Source organism: Rhinolophus sinicus, linkage group LG05, assembly GCF_036562045.2.
Source record: "Rhinolophus sinicus isolate RSC01 linkage group LG05, ASM3656204v1, whole genome shotgun sequence".
In the NCBI taxonomy this organism is placed as follows: Eukaryota; Metazoa; Chordata; class Mammalia; order Chiroptera; family Rhinolophidae; genus Rhinolophus; species Rhinolophus sinicus.
In genome coordinates, this window is record NC_133755.1 from 102,881,573 (window position 1) to 102,906,146 (window position 24,574).

The 24,574-nt window shown below is 34.9% G+C and overlaps 1 protein-coding gene across 1 annotated transcript in view; it reads right to left on the reverse strand.

The window, feature by feature from the left end:
* The window catches only part of KHDRBS2 (KH RNA binding domain containing, signal transduction associated 2), a 400,827-nt gene that overhangs the window by 151,685 nt on the left and 224,568 nt on the right, over positions 1-24,574 (reverse strand). The window contains exon 4 of the mRNA XM_074333143.1: positions 2,554-2,700. Within this exon, the coding sequence (XP_074189244.1) occupies positions 2,554-2,700 (147 nt within the window). The remainder of the gene's footprint in view (positions 1-2,553; positions 2,701-24,574) is intronic.

Sequence of the window (24,574 nt, forward strand, 5' to 3'; positions counted from 1 at the left end):
TATTCTGTTTATTATACAATCCTGAATTTGCTGCCTTATTAACTAAATATTCTCTGTTGCTTTCATATAATACAATGAGTTGTTTTTTTTTCCAATTTTTGCTTGATGTCAACAAATGTCTGGTTCTATTAATATTGATTATTTTCCATTATGTTTGATAATGAGCCAGGACCTTGCATACTATCATATAAAATATATTTGATATTTTCAAATAACATCAATGTCTTGTTACAAATATTACATATCAAATCTCTTTCGCTTCCCACTATACATGCAAATGTTTATTAATTAAAAATTGCCAATAATACATGTTAATTACTAATGATTAAGACACAAATGTATACAATGAGAATTGTATGCTTGTGATTATGTGTTAATTGTCTTATTTTTCATGGCTATGAAGTGGTTCATAGCATGTACTGTATTGAAGACAAATACTGCTGTCAAACAACCATTATGTGTCAACATGCCAGGTCCTGTGCTAAGTGTTTTTGTATTCTATTTTATTTTATGGTCACATCAACTCTATGAATAATTAGTTTTCAAGAGATCCAAGATGGTGGTGTAGATAAACACTGTGCCTGAGTCCTTGCATGATCACATTAAAATTACAACTAAATTATAGAATAATCAACCTGGAGAACCATATGAAATCTAGCTTGAACAGAAGTTTAATAACCAAGAATATAAAGAAGAAGCCAGGTTGAGATTGGTCGGAGGGGCAGAGACACAAAACAGAGACACCCAACCTCCCTGTGGCAGTTGAGAATCAGGAGGGATGTGTTGGCTATGGAGGTGTAAGGGACTGCAGCCCCACACCAGGTTCCCAGCCCAGAGTACTGGTGCCCATAATAGGAGCCCATATACCATCTGGCTGTAAAAACAGTGGGGATTCTGATTATCCAGGTGGGACAGAAGGCTGTAAGAAACCCAGATGTCTTGTTAAAGGGCCCACAAACAGACTCACTCACTTGTAGGCACTCACCCTAGGCTCTGGAAGAGGGGCAGTGACTCCAGGGGCATCGGAGGCATATGGAAGACAGATTGAGGTGTATGACTTCAGAGTGAGGGCTGGAGGACAGTTGCCATTTTCCCTTGTAGGGTCCATCCCCCTTCCTGTGTAGCCAGCAGGGATGCACTATCTTTCCTGTGATGAGCTCCCCCCTATACTTATGGTCAAATCTAAATCTGCATTGGTCTGGTGAGCTCCACTTGCTCCATCCTGCTAACACCCATGGACCCTGCCCCACACAACTCCCCCAACCCTGAAAAACACTTTCTTAGTGAGCATCCAGCCCTGCCCGCATCTTTCTTGGAAAACTCAGAGTCCACAGGCCCCTGGCAGGCAGTGACTGGCCTCAGTGTGCTCTGAGATTTTTGTTAAGTAGCTCCAGGTTCAGCACTGGCACCAAACCAGAGTCCACATTAACCTGGTGACCCCAACTCTTTCCATTCTAGTGACTCCCTGAACCCCTGCCTCACCCAACTTGCATACTGCATGAGGGTTTATCAGTGGCTGAACCTTAAGTGAGCCAGCAGGTGGCAGCAGGGATTGGGGTATCCTGGCTTTTTCAGAGCTACTCCAGGCCTGCTACTGATGGTAGCTGTCCTCAGTTCACAGTATGGCCCTGCGCCTCCAACTTTAGCACAGACAACAAACAACCACGGATAGGTTTGTAGCTCCTTCCAAGTAGTCCCTGGGCAGTCACAAGTAGTGGGTGACCTGGGTTTGCCCTGAAACCCCTCCCAAGAGTCCCCAGAACCATCATACTTAGAAATTGGCTTTATACCACAGCAGAGCACCACTACCAATTAGTCCCAGAAGTGGCACACCCAAAGGGCAGTCTCAAAAGGCACCAGAACCCACTGGGGCAGATCACAATCAGTGGGTAAGCTGCTTGAACGGGGGTGGGGTGGGGGGTGGTATAAAACAAATTAGTCACGGGGATTTAATTTACCACATAGGGAATATAGTCAATAATATTGTGATAGTGTGATATGGTGTCAGATGATTGCTGGACTTATCATGGTGATCACTTCTTTAGGTATATAAGTGTTGAATAACTATGGTGTACCCTTGAAACTAATATAATATTGTATGTTATCTCTATTTTTAATAAAAATCATGAAGAAAAAAGAAAACAACTGAAAGAAATAGGTGTATAGTATTCCTAGTGAAAAGATTTATTGTATTTGAAACACATTCTAGGGGTTACTGTTTTAAGTGCAAATGCTTCTGATGGGTAACCTGGAAAGTGACAACAATTTGAGCATAATTTATAATATGCACTTCAGTTTAAATTTAAGTCAAATATTTATTTTATGAATGAATCCCTGATTTTGCAGAAAGCATTCATGAATCTATTTCCTATAACTTTAACTTTAAAAAATAAGTGTAATAAATTATTCCCATCTTGTACCTCTAAAAAAAACCAAAACAATAATTAGTTTTTAATATGCGTTTCCTTCTAAAACTCAGTGAAGATCAAAGGCACTTTAAAAGAAATAGAAACTGATGAGAAATTTCTTTGTAAAAAATAATAAAACACTTACGGGCACCAGGAATTTTTTAATCTCTTCCAATGCATGACTCATACGTGAATAAGCTTCCCCAGGTGGAGCAAACACTTCAATTAATACATGAAGTTCATCACTCAAGTGGGCATATTTGGCTTCCCCACTCTTCCTTAGTTCTTCTTCCTGTGAAAGAGGTTATTTTTAGAAATACAAATCCACTCATTTTGCATTGATTTAACTTTTACTAAGAATATGACAAAAGGGTATAATCTAAGTAAATTTTCTATAAGTAGAAACCCTTTGAGAAATAAGAATCTGGTACAAGTCATTTAAGATTTTAAAATCATTTTTGAGTGAATGATTAAAAAGAAAAAAAAAATCCTGGGATAATTATCATCTACAACAGATTTTAATCAGCTAAATGAAAATGCTAAATTCCTGAAAAGACGTTATAGAAATGCTGTTAACTCATCAGTGAACACCACTACATTCTGGAAGAAAAAGACGGTTTTTGAGTCTGATGCGTAATATTTTACAGATCATAAAACAAAGGTTATCACTGTTCTTTAAGAAATCAAGGACTTTTTAGGAAAACACTTTTTTGGGAAGCGGTGAAAGGTTATTTGTTTGCCATTAAAGTATGTAAAACAAAGGTTCATCTCCCAGCCTGCCTTCCCACTGGCCCAGATTCTCATAGAGCTTCACATCCACACCTTTTCTATCACTTGCTCCTTCATTTTGGCCAGCAGGAGTATATTGAAGGGATAGTGATTAAGCATTTTGTTGGCACTGATTCTCCATGAGCTACATATTCTCAGCTGAACTAACAACACATTTCTATTGGATCTGTTTTTTTGTAGTAGTGTACCAGGTGATTATTGAAGCCTGGGTAAACAGCACAGACGCAGAACAAATCAGTGTATAATCCATATATTTTGCTAATGCGTGATAGGTGATTTACACACATCATCTCTAATATCACAATAATCTTGCACTTTATTCACACATTTTAGATTAGGAAACTGAGTTCCAAAGACTTGAAGAAGCTTTGGCAAAGTTGGGATTCAAACCTACCTCATTTTGCAACCAGATTTGTATTATTTTAGGAATTAAAGGAGGCAAAATTTGGTTTAAAAATTAACATAAAGAATATTGTTTTACCTTTCTTCTCTTCTTTTTTTTTTGAATTAAAGTTTATTGGGGTGACGCTGTTAGTAAAGTTACATAGATTTCAGGTGTACAATTCTGTATTACATCATCTATAAATCCCATTGTGTGTTCACCACCCAGAGTCAGTTTTAACTTACTTGACTCCCAATAAACTAGCAGTTGTCTCAGTAAATTTCAAAGGATAAAAAAAAATTTAAAGAGTAATTTTTAGTTTTATATGGAAATTAAATTGGAAAATTGAAATGAGTAGACAAAATGGACAAATAAAATCTAATTTGCTATTGATTTCATACAGGTTAATTGTATGCCCCATATTAACATGTTTATCTGATTAGAAATGCCCATCATTTCAATATATGCAGGATCCATGACAGAGATGGGAAGGTATGCCTGCTTTCTAGCACTTCCTCACCTACTCAAAGTTCTCGAATAGCAACACTTTTCAGCTTGGGAATCCACTCTCCACTCCCCTAAGCATACTTTCTGTCTCTAGGAGTTTTTACTTAAAAGGGTTTTTCTTAGTGCCCAATTGTCAGTTTGGGGAAGAGAAGCAGTGTTTGATGAAATAAATATGCACCCATGTGTGTAGCAAACATTTCTTTCATGTTTTGGTTCTGCGGGATGCAAGCTGTTTGTTAACTGTGGAGTGAGCTTTTTTTGTGCATGAGTGCTGGGTTAGTGAAAACAGAGGTTTCCTGATCTTAACACCTTCTCAATACCTCCTAAGCTGATTTCCAGCTATTTATTAAGGGGCACTTGTTAGCCAAATTTTATAAGTTCTGCGTATTATGAGGCATAGAATTCAAGTAAGAATTGTAACATTTTAAAGATTCTCAAATAAAATGAGTCTGATAGGCTCTGTCTACAGTTGAGCCAATAGGCTGATGCTAATGAATAATGTAGCTTGTTATTTAAAAACATGTTTGCCCTTTCCCATAACCTTTTACATAAATAGATGAGGAAACTGAGGTCCTTAGAGATTAAGCAACTTCCTAGAGGTCAAGTGTTAGAATTCCAGCCAGAACTCAGTAAAGTAGGTGACAGCAGTAAAAAGGACTTCAAAGAAGAAAAGTTAACACAGCTGAACCTGTCATGAGTTATTACTGGTTATTTTCTAAACAAGATATTATATCATTAAAGGTGTGTTATATGTCAACTCACTCATTGGGGTGATTTTCTGACAAAGCAAAAGTCTAAGCTTTAGTTTCTTCATCTGCGAAATTAAGATATTACTTACCTCACAGGATTTTATGTGTTTTGAGAAAATCAAAGACCATTTTGTATAGTAAAAAATGCTATTACAAATTTATTAAAATTATAATAAATACTACTTCCTACTTTCTCAAGTAGTACATTAAGGTAATGTTTGTTTCAACAGAGACCACAATAAATGTGGTTCAAACAACTAGAAGAGCTATTTCTCTCTCAAGTAGAAGCTGGAGGTAGCTAGAGGAACAAGTGGTTGTACTCTGCCCTGTTATCCAGGGCTCCTGGTTGCTCCTACAAACTCAAGTGATCCCCTACGATGTTGTTCTTATGTGAGTTGATGAAGGAGAAGGTCCATTATCACTTCTGAATTCCACTCCATGAAAAGGAGAAAGAAAATGTGGACAGCAAAAAACTTACATTCAAGGACATATACCAGAGGATTCATACATCATTTCTGCTCACATCTCTTTGGCAAGAGTAGTCACATGGTGGCCTGAGATGCAGGAGCTGTGAATATGGTCTCACACTGAGCGGTTAGAAAACTATCTAATATGTGAGAGCTTCCTCTATGAGAGGAAAAATTGAGAATGGATATTGGGTGACAACGAGTTGTCTCTGCCATTCAGTCTTCATTCAGGGCTGGTTAAAATGACACTTGGTTATTAAATTGAATTGCCATGAACAGTTAGGCAATGTCTGTCAGAATGATCAGATTTTATTTTCAGAAACAATCCTATACTCCCCAGTTGGATTTGTAACAAAGCTCCAAGTTTTATTTGAATATAGGCAGACGCCACAACCACTTGAGCAGCAGGAGTGCCTGGACACCAGTAAGTGTATTTATAGTAATTTAATACAATCTGTTATGCTATTTCTTACCAGAGAATTCCAAATATATTTTGGGAAAATGCTTATCTTTGCAACAAATGCATTATCTAATAAGTTGATTATGAATGGGTCAATAGTGTTTTCATGTTTCTGCCCAATTATCTTTTGCATGTTTTGTAACAAAGATCACAGTACCATGGGAGGTTACACTAGATAGAGCATGGAACATTAACAGCAAGAAGAGTAAAAAAAAAAAAAAAAAAAAAACATTAAGAAAATTAGAAATGCTAAAAAGTGTCCTGGGTGTAAATTGAGATATACAGTTCCAAAGTTAACACGTCAGGTGATTGAATCTACATCTAATAAAGGCAGAGTAAAGGGTACAGTGACTACATAAAAAGAATGTAAGATGCACTCACCAGAAAGTGAATCTACATACAGGATTCAAAATTATGATTAAAAGAGTGTATACTCACTTAATAGTATTTAATCTTCTATGAAAAAGATACATTTATCTCATTGAGGTTATTTACTTTAACCACCAAGCTTCACAAAATGATTTGTGGTTTTTAGCTATTATTACAAAGGAATCACAAGTTAATAGTTTTAAGTAAAATTAGTTGCTAAACATAACAGATTTAAACAAAGTCATTAGGAAATATCAAATCCACTTTTACATATCCCCACTCTACTCATGTTATACTATAAGGTAAAATATAAATAAAACATATCAGTTTTTATTAGTTATTTTATAGAAAATAGCATGGCACTAAATAGAGTCTAATTGGAAATGCATTCATGCATTTAATTGCTGAAAGGATTTTTAAGGAAAATTTCTCATAGGAGTTATCATTTGTATTTCACCTTCTACAAAAGACTTGGAAATTATTTGACAATTAGGAAACTTTTGTCTTAATTCAAAATAGCATGTTTATTGAAGAAAACTTGAAAAAATCCACAAATTGTAAATATATTTTAAAAGGTTAACCACACAATTCAAAATACACTTTCAGCATTTTCAGGGTATTTTCTTCAAGTCTCTTTTTACAATGATAATAGAAATGGAATAGAGGTCATAATTTTGGTATTGCTTCTTAGGTCACAGGTGTGCAAAGTACTTTCTATGGGTTATTGAATTTTATCTATAAAACTATACTTTATGCTAGATAATGTTATTGTCCTCATTTCATTGATGAGGAGACTATGGCACATAGAGAGAAACTTGCCCAGAGTTACACAGAACTGAATCAAGAAGTTTGATTAGAATCCAGGTGATATCATCCCAAAGGTCAAGTTCTTAGTCAATAAAGCTGTGTTGCTGGTACAGGTACTTAAATGTATGTAAACTTTTGTTGTGGGTAATTATATTTGTCAGTTACAGATGACATTATTATTTCATATTAGTTTCAGGTGTACAGCATAGTGGTTAGACATTTGTATAATTTATGCAGTAATCTCCCTGATAAGTCTAGTGCCCACCTGGAATTATATATAGTTGTTGCAACATTATTCACTATATTCTCTATGTTGTACTTTACAACCCTGTGACTATTTTGTAACTACCAATTGGTACTTCTTAATCCCTACCTCATTTTCACCCAGCTCCCCAACCCCCTTCCCTCTGGCAACCATCAGTATGTTCTCTGCATCCATGAGTCTGTTTCTAGTTTGTTTATTTTGTTCTTTAGATTCCACATATAAGTGAGATCATACAGTATTTGTCTTTATCTGTCTGACTAATTTCACTTAGCATAGTACCTTCTAGGTCCATCCATGTTGTCGCAATGGTAAGATTTTATTTTTTATGGTTGAATAATATTCTATTGTATATATGTGCCATAATTTCTTTATCCATTCAACTGTTGATGAGCACTTGGGTTGCTTCCATATCTTGGCTATTGTAAATACTGCTACAATGAACATAGGAGTGCATGTATCTTTTCAATTTAGTGTTTAGATTTCTTTGGATAAATACCCAGAAGTGGAGTTGGCATGTCATAAGGTATTTCTATTTTCAATTTTTTGAGGCAACTCTAAACCTTTTTCCAGGGCCTGCATCAATTTGGAATCCCAGCAACAGTGTAGGAGGGTTCCCTTTTCTGCACATGCTCGCCAGCACTTGTTTGTCGATTTATTGATGGCAGCCATCCTGACAGGTGTGAGGTAATAGCTCATTGTAGTTTTAAATTGCATTTCCATGGTAATTAGTGATATTGAGCACGTTTTCATATGTCTATTAGCCATGTGTATCCCCTCTTGGGAGAAATATCTATTCAGACCCTCTGACAATTTTTTAATCAGATTTCTTTTTTGGTGTTGCATTATATGAATTCTTTATACATTTTGGATATTAACCCCTTATCAAATGTATCATTGGCAGATTTCTTCTCCCATTCAGTAGGATGTCTTTTCATTTTATTCATGGATTCCTTTGCTGTGCAAAAGTTTTTAGCTTGATGTAGTCCCGTTTGTTTATTTTTTCTTTCGTTTCCCTTACCCAAGGAGATAAATCAGGAAAAATATCATGAAGAGCAATGTCTGAGAGTTTACTGCCTATGTTTTCTTCTAGGAGTTTCACGGTTTGGGTCTTACATTTAAGTCTTTAATCCATTTTGAGTTTATTCTTGTATGTGGTATAAGGTAGTCCAGTTTCTTTTTTTTTGTTTTCTGCATGTATGGGTCCATTTTTCCCAACATTATTTATTGAATATACTGCCTTTACCCCACTGCTTCCTTTGTTATAGATTAAATGAACATATAGGCGTGGATTTATTTCTGGGCTCTCTATTCTGTTCCACTGATTTAAGTGTCTGTTTTTGTGCCACATTTTGGTATTTTGTCCTTACAGAGTCTCCTGAATGGCGTCCTATCACCAACACCACCAGCAGAGAGAACACCTGAATAACCAAGTCTATATTCTATTCATCATTTTTTTAAATACCTATGTGTTCACCTAGATGTAAACATAATATGTGATGTCATATAAATATCCAATTAAATATCCAATTATAGGATAAATAGTCTGTAAAGACTTACTCTCATTTACTTAACTGATGGAAATATTTATTAATCAAATATTTATTCTCTCAGAATATATATAAGATAATGTCCATGATATCTTGACTGAGCTCCCACCATCTCAATTTTACAAACAAAAAGTCAGTGGTATTTGTTCCCAAAGTTCTTTATACCTGTTGTATTTGGTATTATTTTTGTACTTTGCTGTATTTTTATAGTTCCCATTTCAAATTTTAAAATTAAAAAATTCCAGACCAAAAACATGTAGGTTAAGAGATTTTACTGTACAATAGCTTCTGTAGTTCAATTAACTCCATTTTTTCACAATACTTCGTTCCTAGATCAATTATAGCATCATCTTTCCATTTCATGATTTATCTTTATACATGTCTGTTTCATCATTTTCTCATTTCCTAAATTATTCTATATATACAAGTGTATCTGAATAGGACATAGGAAAAATACTCAATAAATTTTTATTAAATGAAGTACTTAAGAGTGAAAATCATGCTGCTTTCTTTCTTCTATCATCAAGCCATATCTTTAACAGTCATTCTAAGGTTTTCTTTAAATGCTCAAACATTTATTATCCTAAGACCTTGGAGTGGAATGAATTGTATTTACTAACATGATTTTCTTTTAAGCTTAAGAAAAATGTCTCCAAATTATTATTATATTCAGTATGTCTCCTATTAAATGAATAACAATGTATATATTACATATATGCACATTTGGTGATAATTTATTTTGTAATCAAATAATGATGCAATTGCAGTTTGCATCATATTAAGTATTTGCACTGTGGTTATAAGCACAAACAGTCTTTGTAAGGAAACCAAAACAAGCTACTAATCCTAAAAGGTATTCTGGTGCTGCTCATAAACAAATTAGAATAAGCAAACTTTTTGACAACGGCCCCTATTATCTAATCCCTCCTATGGCTTGCTGTCTTTTTGGATAATGGGATTGGCAGTTGCATTAGTTCTTATTAAGCTATTCCAATTTCAGTAGAATCAATAGCTGTATAAATATAGTGCTTACTCTTTGCACCCAGGAATCAACCTTAGCAAACTTTTAAGTAGAGTCCAGAGAAAAGATCCCAGTGATTGAAAACTCTATAGTAATAATTTTGCAACAACGACCACCATCGTAGAGACTGAATTTTTTTATTACTCTTATGTATAGGAACAAATCTTTCAAAAATCCTATGAACAAACACCAACCAGTGCTTTCCTGTAGACTTTCCTATGTGGCCATGAGTCCAGGAAAGTGCTTTGAACCAGGACTTAGAAGGTACTAAGTGGAGTGTCTCTTCTATTCATGGCTCTGCTACTAATGTGAGACATTAGTAGATATCTTGCTCAGGTGTCCCTCAGTTTCTTCATATGAAAAAGGAGAGGAGGTTACTAGAGAGGCAATTTTCAAATGGTGATGTATGAAGCCAAGAGGGTTCCGGACAGGTGGTCTATGGACCACCTTAGAGCAAAATGAGGTTTCTCCCTCATCCCATTCAACAACTACAGATCAACGTTTGCCTGCTTGTGTATAAACATAACAGGAAAGAGGATATTTTTTCACGAGTTCACTAAACTAGAAACAATAAACAGTAGATACAATGTCTGAGGTTTCTTATAGCTTCAAAATTTCATGACTCACTATGTGACTTTTCTTCAAAGGCCTCTTCACCCTACTACTTAGAACTTTAGTATTAGAAAATGCTACTTTCCAAATAGAGTGTCTAAGGCACATTACTAAGAAAAATCAAAATTCAAAACGGCAACTAATCATGTTAATCTTTGAGCATCTGTAATGAAGCTGCCACTGCATATTTTATACACATTGTATAATTTAATCTTCATAGAACCTTTGATAAGCACTGGAAGCAGCAGAGTGCGATGAAAAGTGAAAAAGGATTTTGGAGTCAGTGAGATGTATACTTGAATTAACAGTGCTGATATTTATTATCTATAGTATTTGAAAAAAGTTACTAACATTTTTTTTTAGGGTCTTAATGTATAAAATAAGGAAACTCTAGATTGCTCATGTAAAGATGAAATAAGGTCATGTATACAAATCACAAATATAGTGCCTGGCACACTATAAAGACTCAGAAAAAGTTATCTTTTCTCTCAGAGGAGCTTCGTAACTTGGTTGCAGTTATTCAGGAAGTAAGAGATTTGAATTTGGTTTGCAGGCCTGACACCAAAGCCACACTCTTATATTAATTGTTTATTATGAACATTTAATTAACTTCAAATAATATAATTGCAAAAGTTTCAAATTAAGTGTTGTTTCAACGAGCTGTAACCAAGAGTGAATCAGTTTAACACTGGTTTACTTATTATTAAGTTAATTTAAATGTATAACTTTAGGAGAATGTATATTTAAAAATACTCTAAGCCAAAGAGCGCATGTGTTTTAGAAAGATAAGGAAATATTTACATCACCACGTGTACTTTCTTGAATTTTAACTTTCAAATGAATCATAAATTTATTGTCCAGTTCACATGGGCCATATGACATTGAAAGGCCATGTTTCATGGAAATTAACAGCCCAGGTTCTATTCATGATGTCCAGGGTTAAAATTCCAGTTCCTCCACTTTTAATAGTGTGAAAACTTGGGCAGGTGACCTCACATTTCGGGCTTATAATTCCTCACCTGTAAAACGATGACAGTAATAACAGTAATAGCATAATAAACACTAATTAAATATGATTATTGCTAAATATTATTATGCTAAATATTTATGATATAAATATATACACAAGGTTATATATGAACAGAAAGAGTTAATGTATTCAAAGATCTAGGTGATTGTCCCAGGAGTAGCTCTTCCAGTGACAGGAACAAACTACTTTTTTTAAGTTGAAAACACATGATACAGAGTACTTGCAAGTTTTATACTTTGGATTTTACTTTAGCAATTATTACTGTCATGTTTTATCATCAGAATTATAATTTGCTGGAGTGCTTTTTGAAGGCTTTTTCTTCTTTATGCCCCAGGGAACATTCTTTTAACATAAATCCTCTTCAGAAATAAATAAGTCTATTGTCTGCATGGCTTTCTCCATCAAGGAATTCAAATAAACACACATTTATTATTTATACCTTGGTCTGAATGGGATTTGTCTGAATCACCAATTTAAAAGCATTTTTAAATACACATGTGAAAATTCTTTTATGCCAGTACAAATTAGTTTTCCAAAATTTATCTGCACAAAATATTTTTGTACAAATGGATATACATAAACACATGATAGAGTAGCAAGGCTTGCTTCTAAAGAGCACCTCAGATTCTTGTCACCTTCACCGACAAATCCCTGCTCTTTGAATTGAATGTGGCAATAACACTTCTAGGTTATAGCCATCCTTCCTCCAACTGCTCAGCTGTGGGAGGGAAATCTTTTCACTCCGCACATCAATTCTAACACTATCCAGATTCATGGAGGGTAAAGTACCAGAAGCATCAATGGAACCAAGGATGATATTTTTAAAAGTAAGTCAATATTTTAAAAATGGAGCAGTGGATGCTATTAAACAGATGTTTCTTTATGCTTGTGTTTGGAAGTTGAAGGTTTACCAAAGAGTAAGGACCTCAATTCAGAACAATTAAATCATAGACTCTGGGTTATATCAAGGATGATGTAACTTCTCAAATTATGAAGGTGTGTTATGCACAACAGTTAAAAGAGTGTATTGATAGTATAAAAGGGCTATTTCACTACTGAAGGAGAAAAGCAATTTTGACCAGATGAAACTTAAAGGAAGATTTATAGGTCATCTTCCTGAATTTACATAGGAAAGGCTTGTGTCCCAACATTTTATTTAAAAGTAATTTGCTTAGTAATTACGATACTCACAAACATTTACTTTTGTGGGAATAGAACAATCTGGGAACACAAATTACCTAAATATGCTTCTCCAGTCTCTTCTTTCACAAATGCACCTGGATGTCCATGGGCTTTGTTCAGGTTCAGTCCAGGGAACTTACAGGGATGGGAAAGCACTTGTAGAACACTGTGGGAGCCACTGCAAGAACACTAGTGGATCCAGAAAGACAGAAGTGGACTGTGAGAAGAACCTGGCACTCAGAGCTCTGTAGTCATCATGAGGGTAGGACATGTGAATGTAATGGTTCTTCCTGATCTCAAAGGCTGAGAAGAAACCAAGAAATAGGTTGAACATGCTTTGCCTCTGAGGCGGGAAAAATCAGGGGAACCAGGAACCAGAGGCTCATAGGGGTGGGAGTCCCTCTGTGTCACACTCAGTGGTTAAAGGACTTCACTAGTTAATTTCAACAACCATATCTAAGATGACAAATAAAACAACATGCAATCCTAGCAGCCATAGACAGAAAACTCAGGCAGAACATTTGAACATATACCATTTGAACATGCCAACTGAATTGCGGGAAACAAAAGATGAACACTTGAATAAACATATTTTAGGAAGCAGTTGAGGAGATAAAATGGCGGGCACAAAATTTTACAGTTTTAAAAGACATATTTTCCAAGGTAAGAACAGACACAAATTAAAAAATAAGAGGCTTAATTTTCTCTGCTGAAAATAAAGGAAGAAATTTTTCTCTCCTTTTTCTCAGAGCACTTATTTTAGAAAACTTGTGATTGTAAGTAAGTTCTCTCTTTGAAATAGACATAAGTCCTTTTGAAAATAGATATAGGGCCTTTTGTCAGTTTTAGGACTTTTTGTCAGTTTTATCACATAGAAATGTAGGGGCCTTGTGTCATTTTTATCACATAGAAATGTCTTTCTCAAAGACATGGACACCATCTCATCGAAATGTAAGCATCAAAATAGATAGATAACACCCCTGTTTCCAGATTCTGTGGGAAGGTAGGAGCCTAACTTTGGTGGATATCTTGCTCCAAGTTGCAAATCTATTTCCTGTTATAAAGATAAGAGAAGTTTGGTTTTCCTTTGGATGAAGCCCTTAGCTAACACAGATGGTCACCCCTAATAACCAGACAAAGATAGGATGAACTTTGTGTGACAAATGGCGGTATCAAGAGCTCTTACTGGAGGACTAGTTATTGTTTATGGTGAGAACAAGTATGTAATAGGTTGTATCTGCTTGGCTACTCTCAACTAGTGATTGGAGAGCATTGGCTTATAAACACTCCAGCTTCCTCGATCCATAGATGGGATAACTTGCATGTTCTTTCTCAGAGAGCCCCGGTAAGATAAGGTTCAGTTGCTCACAGGTTTAAGTGGTTTGAGAATGCACATTACATAGGTTTCCTTCATTTTCTTAATTTACTTCCTCACTCCTCTACCAGGTCTCCACAGATATCCTTTCTAATAAATCTTGTCTTACTGTCTTTTTCTAGTGGACCTGAAACCAAAATAATTCAGTAGATCAAAATATAGAGAGGATGGGGTACCTCCGTTGGTTAGAGCACGAGCTCTTAACAATGGGGTTGCCGGTTCAATTCCCACATGGACCAGTGAGCTGCACCCTCCACACATAGATTGTAGACAATGAGCTGCCACTGAGCTGCCGGAGGGGCAGCTGGATGACTTAGTTGGTTAGAGTATAGGCTCTTAACAACAAGGTTGCCAGTTCAATTCCCACATGGAACAGTGGGCTGCACCCCCTGCAACTAAGATTGAAAACCGCAACTGAACTTGGAGCTGAGCTGCGCCTTCTACAACTAGACGGAAGTATAATGGCTTGGAGCTGATGGGCCCTGGGAAAACACGCTGTTCCCCAATATTCCTCAATAAAAATTAAAAATATATATATTATTTTAAAATGTAATTGTATAAAACAAAATATGGAGAGGATGATTGAAATCAGAATTTTTGTCCAGAAAGAGTAAATGTAAAGAAAACTACATAAGTAGGTACCAATCATGAAGGAAATATCAGAGCCATTAAGGATAGATCTGGGAAAGCTAACATGTACATAATAGGAATTCCATAAGAGAAAACAAAAGGAAGATCGAAAATAAATAAACAAATAATAGAAGAAAAATTTCCATAGTCTGGAGATTATAAGGGCTCACCTAATTCCATCCTAGATTGAAGAGAGAAAAACTCACATTAGAGTATATCTCAGTAAAACACCCAAACATTAAGTGAAACAAAATCAAGTAAACAAATTCATAACAACAAAAAACCCTTAAAAGCTTTCAGAGATAGATCTACAAAGGGAAAACAATATAACTGGTAATGGACTTCTCATCTACAAAATTTTGATTTTAGAAACATGGATAATATGTTTACCAGTAAGTACTTACCAGGCACTGTGTTTAGTGCTTTATATGCATAATTGTATTTACTATTCCAGAAATGGTATATATCATTCAAGAACCCTTCTCAAGCACTGAGAACTGTATGACCGCAGAGTTCCTAGTGCTATGGATACTGATGATATAATAAGGTGATTCCACTACAAATTATGGCATTTGTTATGCTCCTCCATGAAATACAATGTTCAGACTACCTGGGATTAAGTCTGATGAAAATATTTCAGTAATGCAAGAAGACAAGGCCTATTTCCTAGAAGTCACCGTAGTCTAGAATTAATGAGGACTTAAAAATGTTCTGACTATACACCAACTAAAGCAGTAAGCAAAACAAAAGATGTTTAGCAAGAATATGGGTTAAAATGGAAAGTATTTTATGAATCACTTTACTTAGCATGCTGATTCTCAGGGTACCTGTTTTCTGTTTTCCATTTCAAGGAGAGGCATTTTCCAGGAAGAAAAGGCTTCATCAAGCCTGAGACGGGCATCTTTTGAATTTGGGGACGTGGAAGAAAGGTGTGCTGAAAAGAAACCTATGAGCCAATTAAGAAGTGAAGACAACAAGTGAGCTGGCTAAGAGGATCTCAGTAAAATCATCTTTAACCTGAGAGATATTTCCAGAATTGCTTCTGAGCCTCATGATGCTAAAAGGGCAAGTCCTCATTGCAAACCAATAATGGAAAAGCAAATACTAGTGAATCCCAGTTGGGAGGGAGCAAGAGATCAAAGCCAGCCCTGACAGAAAATTTAGAGTAGGAATATCTATTTGGGGGAGGACATCTTTTGCAACCAGACATGTTTGGAGAGATGGCAACAGGATACCAAAACAGCTCTGACCCTGGGTGCTGAAGGGGAGTGGCTACAGCCAGAAGGAACAAACAAGAACAACAGAAGCGCCACAAAAGCTGCTAAAGAAGTTCCCGCAAAATTGTACAGATTCTCCCCTGGGAATGCAACGGCAGCAGACAGATAAATGGGGCCCTTGAAGATATGATATGCGAAACTTTACTTTGGACAAATGCACTATGCTGTTCACCAAGCAAACAGACTGAGAAGCAAACACCATTTGAACCTATAAAGTGGCTATCCACTGACAAGAATATACCTGGTATCAGTGTGAAAGAGCATCCACATGTACAGCATAGACTCAAGGTCAGTAAATGCCATGAGCAGAAGTACATACTGTTGCCATTTTCAGCTTTCTGGAAAAAGGGTTTCCAGATCTTGTTAGTTCCTGTTTACAAGCCTCTGCTGATATCCCATTTAACTAAAATTCAACAATTTCAACATGGCATTGTAGACGTTTTAATCTGGCACTGGTTTAGCTCACCAGTTTCACCTTCTGCCCTCCCCTTTGCAGATACTATTTTCCAATCACTAACAGAGAAAATCCTCACCTTTCTTTGAAATCATCATTCCTCTTTCAAACCCCTACAGACCTTTGTTCTTCTTGCAAGGTTCAGATCAAATATATTCATCTAGACTACACAGAGCCAGCAATGCAGAAATGATTTCTCCATAGAATCTTAACTGTAACATCTTCCAAATAATATTGTATCATAAATATTTGGTATTATATTATTAATATTTATAGTATCCTCCCTCAGAATATTTGGTCCATGGATCATATTAAACAGGGAATACATTTTTCTGTAGGTTGTGTGTGTGTGTGTGTGTGTGTGAGAGAGAGAGAGAGAGAGAGAGAGAGAGAGAGAGAGAGAGAGAGAGAGAGAGAGACATGTGGAGGTGTGGAGGTGTGGATTAGGGCAGAGTACACTTAAGTGATGCTTCTTAGATCATATCTAAATGAAAATAAGATGTATAATACCTATATACTTTTGTATTAATTGTTTTAATGAAATAAATGGCTAAGTTTTCTTTTACTTGGATAATAAATACTTTTCAGGGAGAATGGAGGATATAGGAATTTGATCTTTTAGACATGGCAATATCTTATCACATGGTCATTTTCCCTTTCTGTCCTTCACTGTTTTAGCAAAATCATATTTGATAATGTCTAAGAGGAAAATTTCTCTTATATAATTGACAAAAGGATGGGGGGAGTGATGGTATTTTTGCATTTTCAAAGAAATCAATGACACTGAAAAGACTAAAGTTGTAGTAAGGAATGATAACTTTATAAACATATGTATATGTATATATGTATGTATATACATATATATACACGTATATATATATATATATACGTATATATACATACATACATATATATATATATATATATTTTTTTTTTTTTTCCTAACGAGTTCATCTCTGCATTGTTTTTATGGACTTATCAAATATTTTATCAGGACTAGAAAATACAAACCCTGCAATAGAGATACCAGAAATGTGTAAGAAAGCACATCAGAGGAAGGGTGTACTTGCGCCATTTTGTACCTGAGTTTCAAGCGCCATTGTCTACCTGGAACCTGAATTTGGGCATATGACACTAGAACTACTAAATAATTTCTCTTGGATGTGGAAAGCCCTTTTCAAAATGTTTTCTGAACGTGTGTGAAATTGACATTTTAGGAAACAGTTTACAGAAGAGCATGGAAAGAGGAGCTAAAGAGCTGTACTTGGACTCCTCCTTACACCTTACATTTGTTGATGTACATCTTGCCTTATATCACCCAGAAAATATCTCCTCCAGAAGAGGAACTTTTCTCACTAACACTGATAAGTGTTATTTTCATGGTATCATCTGAAAACCTTTCATCACCACCCACCTTTGTTTAAATGGGGTTTAGACTCACTCTTTACTCCAGGGCAACAAGCATCTTTGAATGCTGTCTGAACAGAAGGGAAAAGTGCAATCATAATAGTTTAAAGAACCAGTGTTTATCCAATAGCACTGATAGTGGATGGATATAAAAATTATGATAGAGACTCCACAATGTTAATCCAAAGTCTTCTCAGCATAGCCCTTTCCCTGCCACTGCTAGCCCAAGAGCAAACGTGTCCCTGGCTGTGGCAGTCAGAGAACACAGGTCAAAGACAGGAGGGCTACAGCTGCCCTCCACTCCTTCAACTACAAAAGAAAAACAAAAGCAAAAACACATCAAAATATATATGTATATATGGTTTTTTGAAGTGACCATATATTTAGCTGTGTTGCCCCGGTGTTAACATTGCTAGTTAAGGCTCTGTGAAAAACAAACAAACACACACACACAAACATACATTGACTATCCACAATGTACTGCAACTATACTGGGGATTTTATCACTTATGATCTGTAATCGGTTACCCGCATTTCAACTTTTAAGGAAACAAAAGATTATTTTGAATAAACCAGATAAAATCTTAAACAAATGGATTGACTCAAACATTGGCTCATGATAATTATCAACCACACACTTAATCATCATGTCTTATCCCACATAACAAAAATAAGTGAAGTCAATCTAGAGGCTGATTCTGACCTGCAGGATATTTTGGTGTTTACCTCACTGTCAGCTCTTAGCGATAATAGCTGGCAGGAATGCCATGGCTTTTAGGACACAAGGAACTCTCCTTAAATGAAAGGTACCACATAACTTACAAGATCCCTGTTCTCAATGGTCACAGGAATTCTAATAAGGTGTTAATTCTCCAGGGAGGATTTCTGCAAAGAGGAGGAACTCAAGGGTATAGCCACTCCAGTCTTAAAGACCACATTTGGGATGGCAGTAGGATTGAGATAGAACTCACCTGTAAAAGAGTATCTTAGGGCCAGTATGGATTAATGGTGGATTATTTTTATTCCAGAGGCCAACTCTGGCAAAAGGAAATCTATCATTTATTTAAGAATCATTCTCCTCTATCATTCTCCTTTTGAATCAAACTATATTTTTCTGAAAAGTAAGTATTAGGAAAGATTGCATTGATAGTTCTGCTCTAACTAACATGCATGCTAATTTATTTAAGTAATAAATATTTTAAACCCACTTTCATACCAAGACTCTGTACTGTAATTTTTGGGGGTGGACCCTGACCTCAGAGAGCTCATTGTTTACATGGAGAGATAAGGCATCTACACATAACACATTCTGGTGACAGGTCAGAAGAAAAGTTACGGGAGTTTACTCCTGGGCATATATGAGTATATTCACATAGCAACATTTACTGGTCCCCTCCAACTTAAGAGCACTAGTCCAATGTGGGGACACAACAAAGTCATTCTGCCCACTGAGCTTAGATTCTTGCAAAAGGAGTAATAAAAGGATGCAAAAATGTATACATAATTTCACATCATCAGTGCAATAAAAGAAACAAAAGTGAAGGTGGGAGGACCTAAAAGGGAGAGAGCATTATTTGGATAAGGGTGGTCAGGGGGTCTTCTCAGAGCTCAGTGCTGCGTAATGAGAAGGTACTGACTGCACAGACTGGAGGAGAGTGGGCAGGTGGGAGAGGCATTGCAGGCAAAGGGAAGAATAACAGAAAATGTCTTCAGGCAGGACAATGTTAGCATGTTTGAAGAACATGCTATTCTCTGGCTTGAGCACAGAGAATAACATAAAAAGTAGAAGCAAATGAGGTCTGAAATAGAAGACTTAGGCAATTAATATAGGGCTTTGTAGACCATGGTAAAGAGTTTGAAAACAGGCAAGATGTTTTCGAAGTGGATATATATATATATGTTGTCTCTTTTAGGGAAAGGAAACTTTGCCCCTGAATTTTGTGAAAGTAGCCATAAAATTTTGTGAAACTGCAAAAGAGGCAATTAATTGAAAAGATTAGAATGGCAATAATTGTTCAGTTTTCCAGTGATAAAATTGCTAATAAAATATTTCAATACATTAGAAAAGACTCCTTCAGGCTAGAAGTGACTATTTTTGCTTTAACTTTCAACCCATGCAATGTCTACTTTCATAACCTACAAAGTGTTATGTTAGAAGCCCAACTGAGGATGGGATTTGAAAATGAGAAGGGAGTGGGTCAAGAATATCACAAATGTAATCTCATTAACTTGTTTGCTTGGAAAGTCCAAGATCACATCATTACCTTTTCCCAATAATTAATAGTACTTCCTTTCAATTTCAAAAGTGTTTAGGTTTGAACAACAAATTAGATGATCATCCTTAACCACCAGCAAAGTCATGGAAACCACACACTTGAGTCAAAAACAGCAAAAGCTTCTGCCAACATTCACGAGGTAGGTGTGCAAGGAGTGTAACATGAGCTAATGTAGAAGATTAGAATGAATCTGAGAGTGGAGGCCCTGTAGTCATCATTGAAGAATTGGACTTTAATTCTCTAATCAAGGAAAGGATTTGGGGGATACATGAAGAGGGTAATGTTAATTAGTACCATGTTTCTGAGGGAAAAGAAATTATCAGGCAGTTTATGAAATGTTCTGTTTGTCTGGTTTTAAGTTGATTTACTACCGTTCTTTACACCTATTATCTATCTGTAAATAGAGATGCCTTAAACACATCTCTTTCAAATTCTCATATTATATGGGTTTTATCAATTGCCTCATTTTCATTTTAAATAAAAAAACTCCTACTTGTGAAAGATACATTTGCCTATAAAGACTTCCATCAATGCATGCTAGCTTGAGAGACTTATAGGTCACCTAGTAATATTGGTTAAAAAAAAAAGGAGACAAAAATTGAGCACAAATATAATATTTCTGGGATTTTGATCTCACAACTGCATATGTAAACAGTCTTTTAAAGATCATTTTTAAAAGCAATAGCATTGTGGTAAATCTGCTTACAAGGCAAATGCTTAAAATGTTTTTTAATGCCTTGTAAAAGGGTATCTGTGATTTGGCATGTAATTTCCAATTAGAACATCACATAGAGATTCAAAAGGAGCTGTATCCCACATGTAAATTACATGGAAATATAAATGATGTCCTAAGGAAAGCTATTAGATGGCACCAAATTGGCTAATGAAGACACTAATGTCAAGACTGATTACACAGCTATCAATCATCTATCTATCTATCTATCTATCTATCTATCTATCTATCTATCTATCTATCATCTCTCTATCTATCTGTCTATCTATTTAATGAAATGGAAAAACACTACATCTCTGTATCCAACTTAGTTTTATAAGTGATATCTGCTATTATATCTACATTTCTAAATGTCTTTATAATCAATTTTGCTAAAACTCTTTTTTTCTGTAACTTATTAGAAAACTAGGTATTCACTTTATATTTTGAATTATATCAAGGAATGGTTAATAGACAGAAAAATTGGAAATGCTTTCCCTCTGATAAACCAACTTATTCTAATCCAAGTCACCCTTATTTCTTACACAGTTCTCCACATGATGTTGAAATCTAGAACTTTAAACTTCCATCAGCTGCTATTTTTGCTCCCTTGAGTCACACAGGATTTTAGTATCTCTTCTATAATAGCCTTTTAACTATTAAATAAACAAACATATACATATATATTTTTTTAAAGCTGGAATATTTCTATCATTTGTTTTCTGAGTTAAAATGGTTTTTTAGCTGTCACTATCCTGGACTTTCATTCTGATGACTTCTACATTGCTAACGTTCCTCTTAAAGTGTAGTTTTAAAACTGTTCTCCAATTTTATTTTTAGAATTTTTTTTAAATCACAGTAGAGAGAAAATAATTATGAACTTATTGGTTTTGGGTGGGAGGGTACATACTTGTAAATATCAGCTACCATGTTTCCCCAAAAAATAAGACCTAGCCAGACCATCAGCTCTAATGTGTCTTTTGGAGCAAAAATTAATATAAGACCTGATATATTATATTATACTAACATTATATTATTATATTACACCCGGTCTTATATGATATTATATTATAAAGACCGGTCTGTATTACATTGTATTATATAAGACCCAGTCTTATATTAAAATAAAACCAGGTCTTATGTTAATTTTTGCTCCAAAAGATGCATTAGAGCTGATGGTCCAGCTAGGTCTTATTTTCGGGAATACACGGTAAGATAGTCTGTCCCACCCGTAACTCCTCTTTAGCTTGTAGTCAACAGAAACCTCTAGAACTATCTCACATATATTGCTAAATGCTCATAAGTAACATCAATGACAATTTGAAATTGGCTGTCAAAATTTTTAATTGAAAGAATCAGTCAAATGCAGCCCATTATTCAAGTTTATCTATACTTGTTTGTTTTGCAAATTTGGTGAGAATGATATTGACATTCCCATCTAATTCCACTGATAAAACTATCTTACTGCAACTTAGGACCTTCTTCCAATTAAACACCAATCCATTAAACTAGTACATTGAGGATTCAACTAGCTGTGAATCCTTTGAACGCTAATCAATGCCTTTAGGGTAATTGAGAGGCAACATACCATATTTTGGCATGTATGATGCGTGCTTTTTTGCCCAAATTTATGAGGGAAAAATAAGGATGCATATTACACATGGGTAGTACTAATACCGTATCTGTATAAGTGTTTTTAATTCTTTTATTTATGCTTATGAATTGAAAGTGTAACTCTAGAAATCAATAGTAATATCTGTATGCAAAATAATACCCTAGAATACGATAATCAGTTTTGTTGAACTTAAAACTAACTTGCAACAACGAAGAGTTCTTGGCCTTATCTGATGCGTAAATATCATAAATTTGTTACGGTACATAAAATTTCTTGTACCTTGTATCTGTTTTTGCATTTTGTAATTATTTGTTACATAAAATTTCTTGTACCATAATGTTAAAAAATAAATGCTAAAATTCCTTTATAATATGAAAAAACAAGTACGTAAATGTAAACAAAATTTTGAATTAAAAAATTAAAGCAAAAGACTTCCCCTTAAAGTTTGGGCAAAAAATGTGGGTGCGCATTACATGTGGCAAAATATGGTCGGTATATCACTGACTCTGGAGAATGTTTTCTCAAGGCTGACGTTAGTTCTCCCAACTAACACCAAGGCCAGGTTTTATATTCTTTTCCCAAACTCCAATGATATTCAGTTGCTATGTTCTAAAGATAAACAGTACCCTTCCACAAGACACGCATGGTATTATAGAGACAAATGACAACAGCATATTCACAAATCATTAGGTATTTCAAACATTATCTAAGAAAAATGCTTTGGAGGGAAATATTGGAGCCTAATATCAAGTAGAATCAATGTTTGATTTACTGTTTGACAAAGTAACTCAGTTTGAGATACAGTAATCATAATTAACTTTAAAACTAAATTATAGGTATATTTTAACATCAAATAGTTTAATTTTTGTGCATAGAGTGGTACTCTAAATGAAATATATTTTATATTTTATATAATTATTTAAATTCAAAACCTGAATGAGAGAGGCTTATTGAAAACTTCAAAGCATTATGAAAGACCATGAGTGACATAAAACTCATTAAAGCCATTTAATTAAGACAATTTTAAAAAGTGAAAAGCAATTGGATTAGTTCAGTGAATAACTATTTCAATCACCATTTTGTAATAATCAAATATACCCAGAATATCATCAAAAGAGGTAAACACATTATTTTCTATGAATGGCGGATCACTGAGGAAATCTATTACTTAAGTTGATGGTATAAAATTGAAGGTCTTACAATCATTTGTTTGTTATATACCAGGGCTTACTGAGACACTATAGTTAGAAACAATAAATGTACTAGAAAAATTAAAATAGTTTTCAAGCTAACAGATACTTTTGAGATAGTAATACAAAAAAGAGAAGTAGACATTGTCCAGGGTGGGGAAAAAAATGACAGAAAACCAAGATTTACAATAATAATAACAAAGCAAGCTTCAGTGACAGTATCATGGATTATAATCTCAATGACATTAAATTTTTGACAGTTGGTAAATGCATTCACTTCTGAATGTTAATGCAAGTAATTTATATGCTCTACTCACAGTACTTTTTAAATTTGTTGAATACCAATGGAAAAATTTGTCCTTTCCACAAAACATGACCAACAGGATCTGTGCAAACATTAATGACATATTCTGAAGATGAACTAAAATGACAGTGGGGTGAATAAATCTCAGAGGTGAAAAGTTGTTGAATTTTTGTTTCAACTTTCTTTGTGCTTACCACTGACACATTTATTTCATACTTAGGTTGAAGAAAGGTGTGTTATCTAGCATGGCATTTACTGAAAGAACGCTATTTGAGAAATTACTTAAATGAAGCAAGTGAACTTGCAAAGGAGATCAAAGAGAAATTAAATTTCAGCATGTTATGGCACTGTATTCACTTTAGATGAAGCTTAGGAGGTGTAATGTTCCCTGATCTCTGTAAGATGTTTGCAGAATAGTTTGAGCACTTTCATTGAATGATCAGAAAGTGAAAGCTATTGAAACCATTCATTTGCTGTTAAGTTCCCTTTATGGGCATTAAAAATCATAGTCACCAGAGTTACTTTTTTTTTAATTCAACCAAAGGTGTTGAATATTTTTCTTAAGGAGTATCCAAAATTTTCTATTATTAAAATAGATCATGTGTGAAAAGAGATGACTATACTGAATGTGAGTGCTTTTCTTGGTACATTGTTATTGCTAGAAATAATGAATACAATAAAACCCAAAGATTTCTTCTTAAATATCTATTACTCAATTAGAATTGTGGAAATTTTCTCA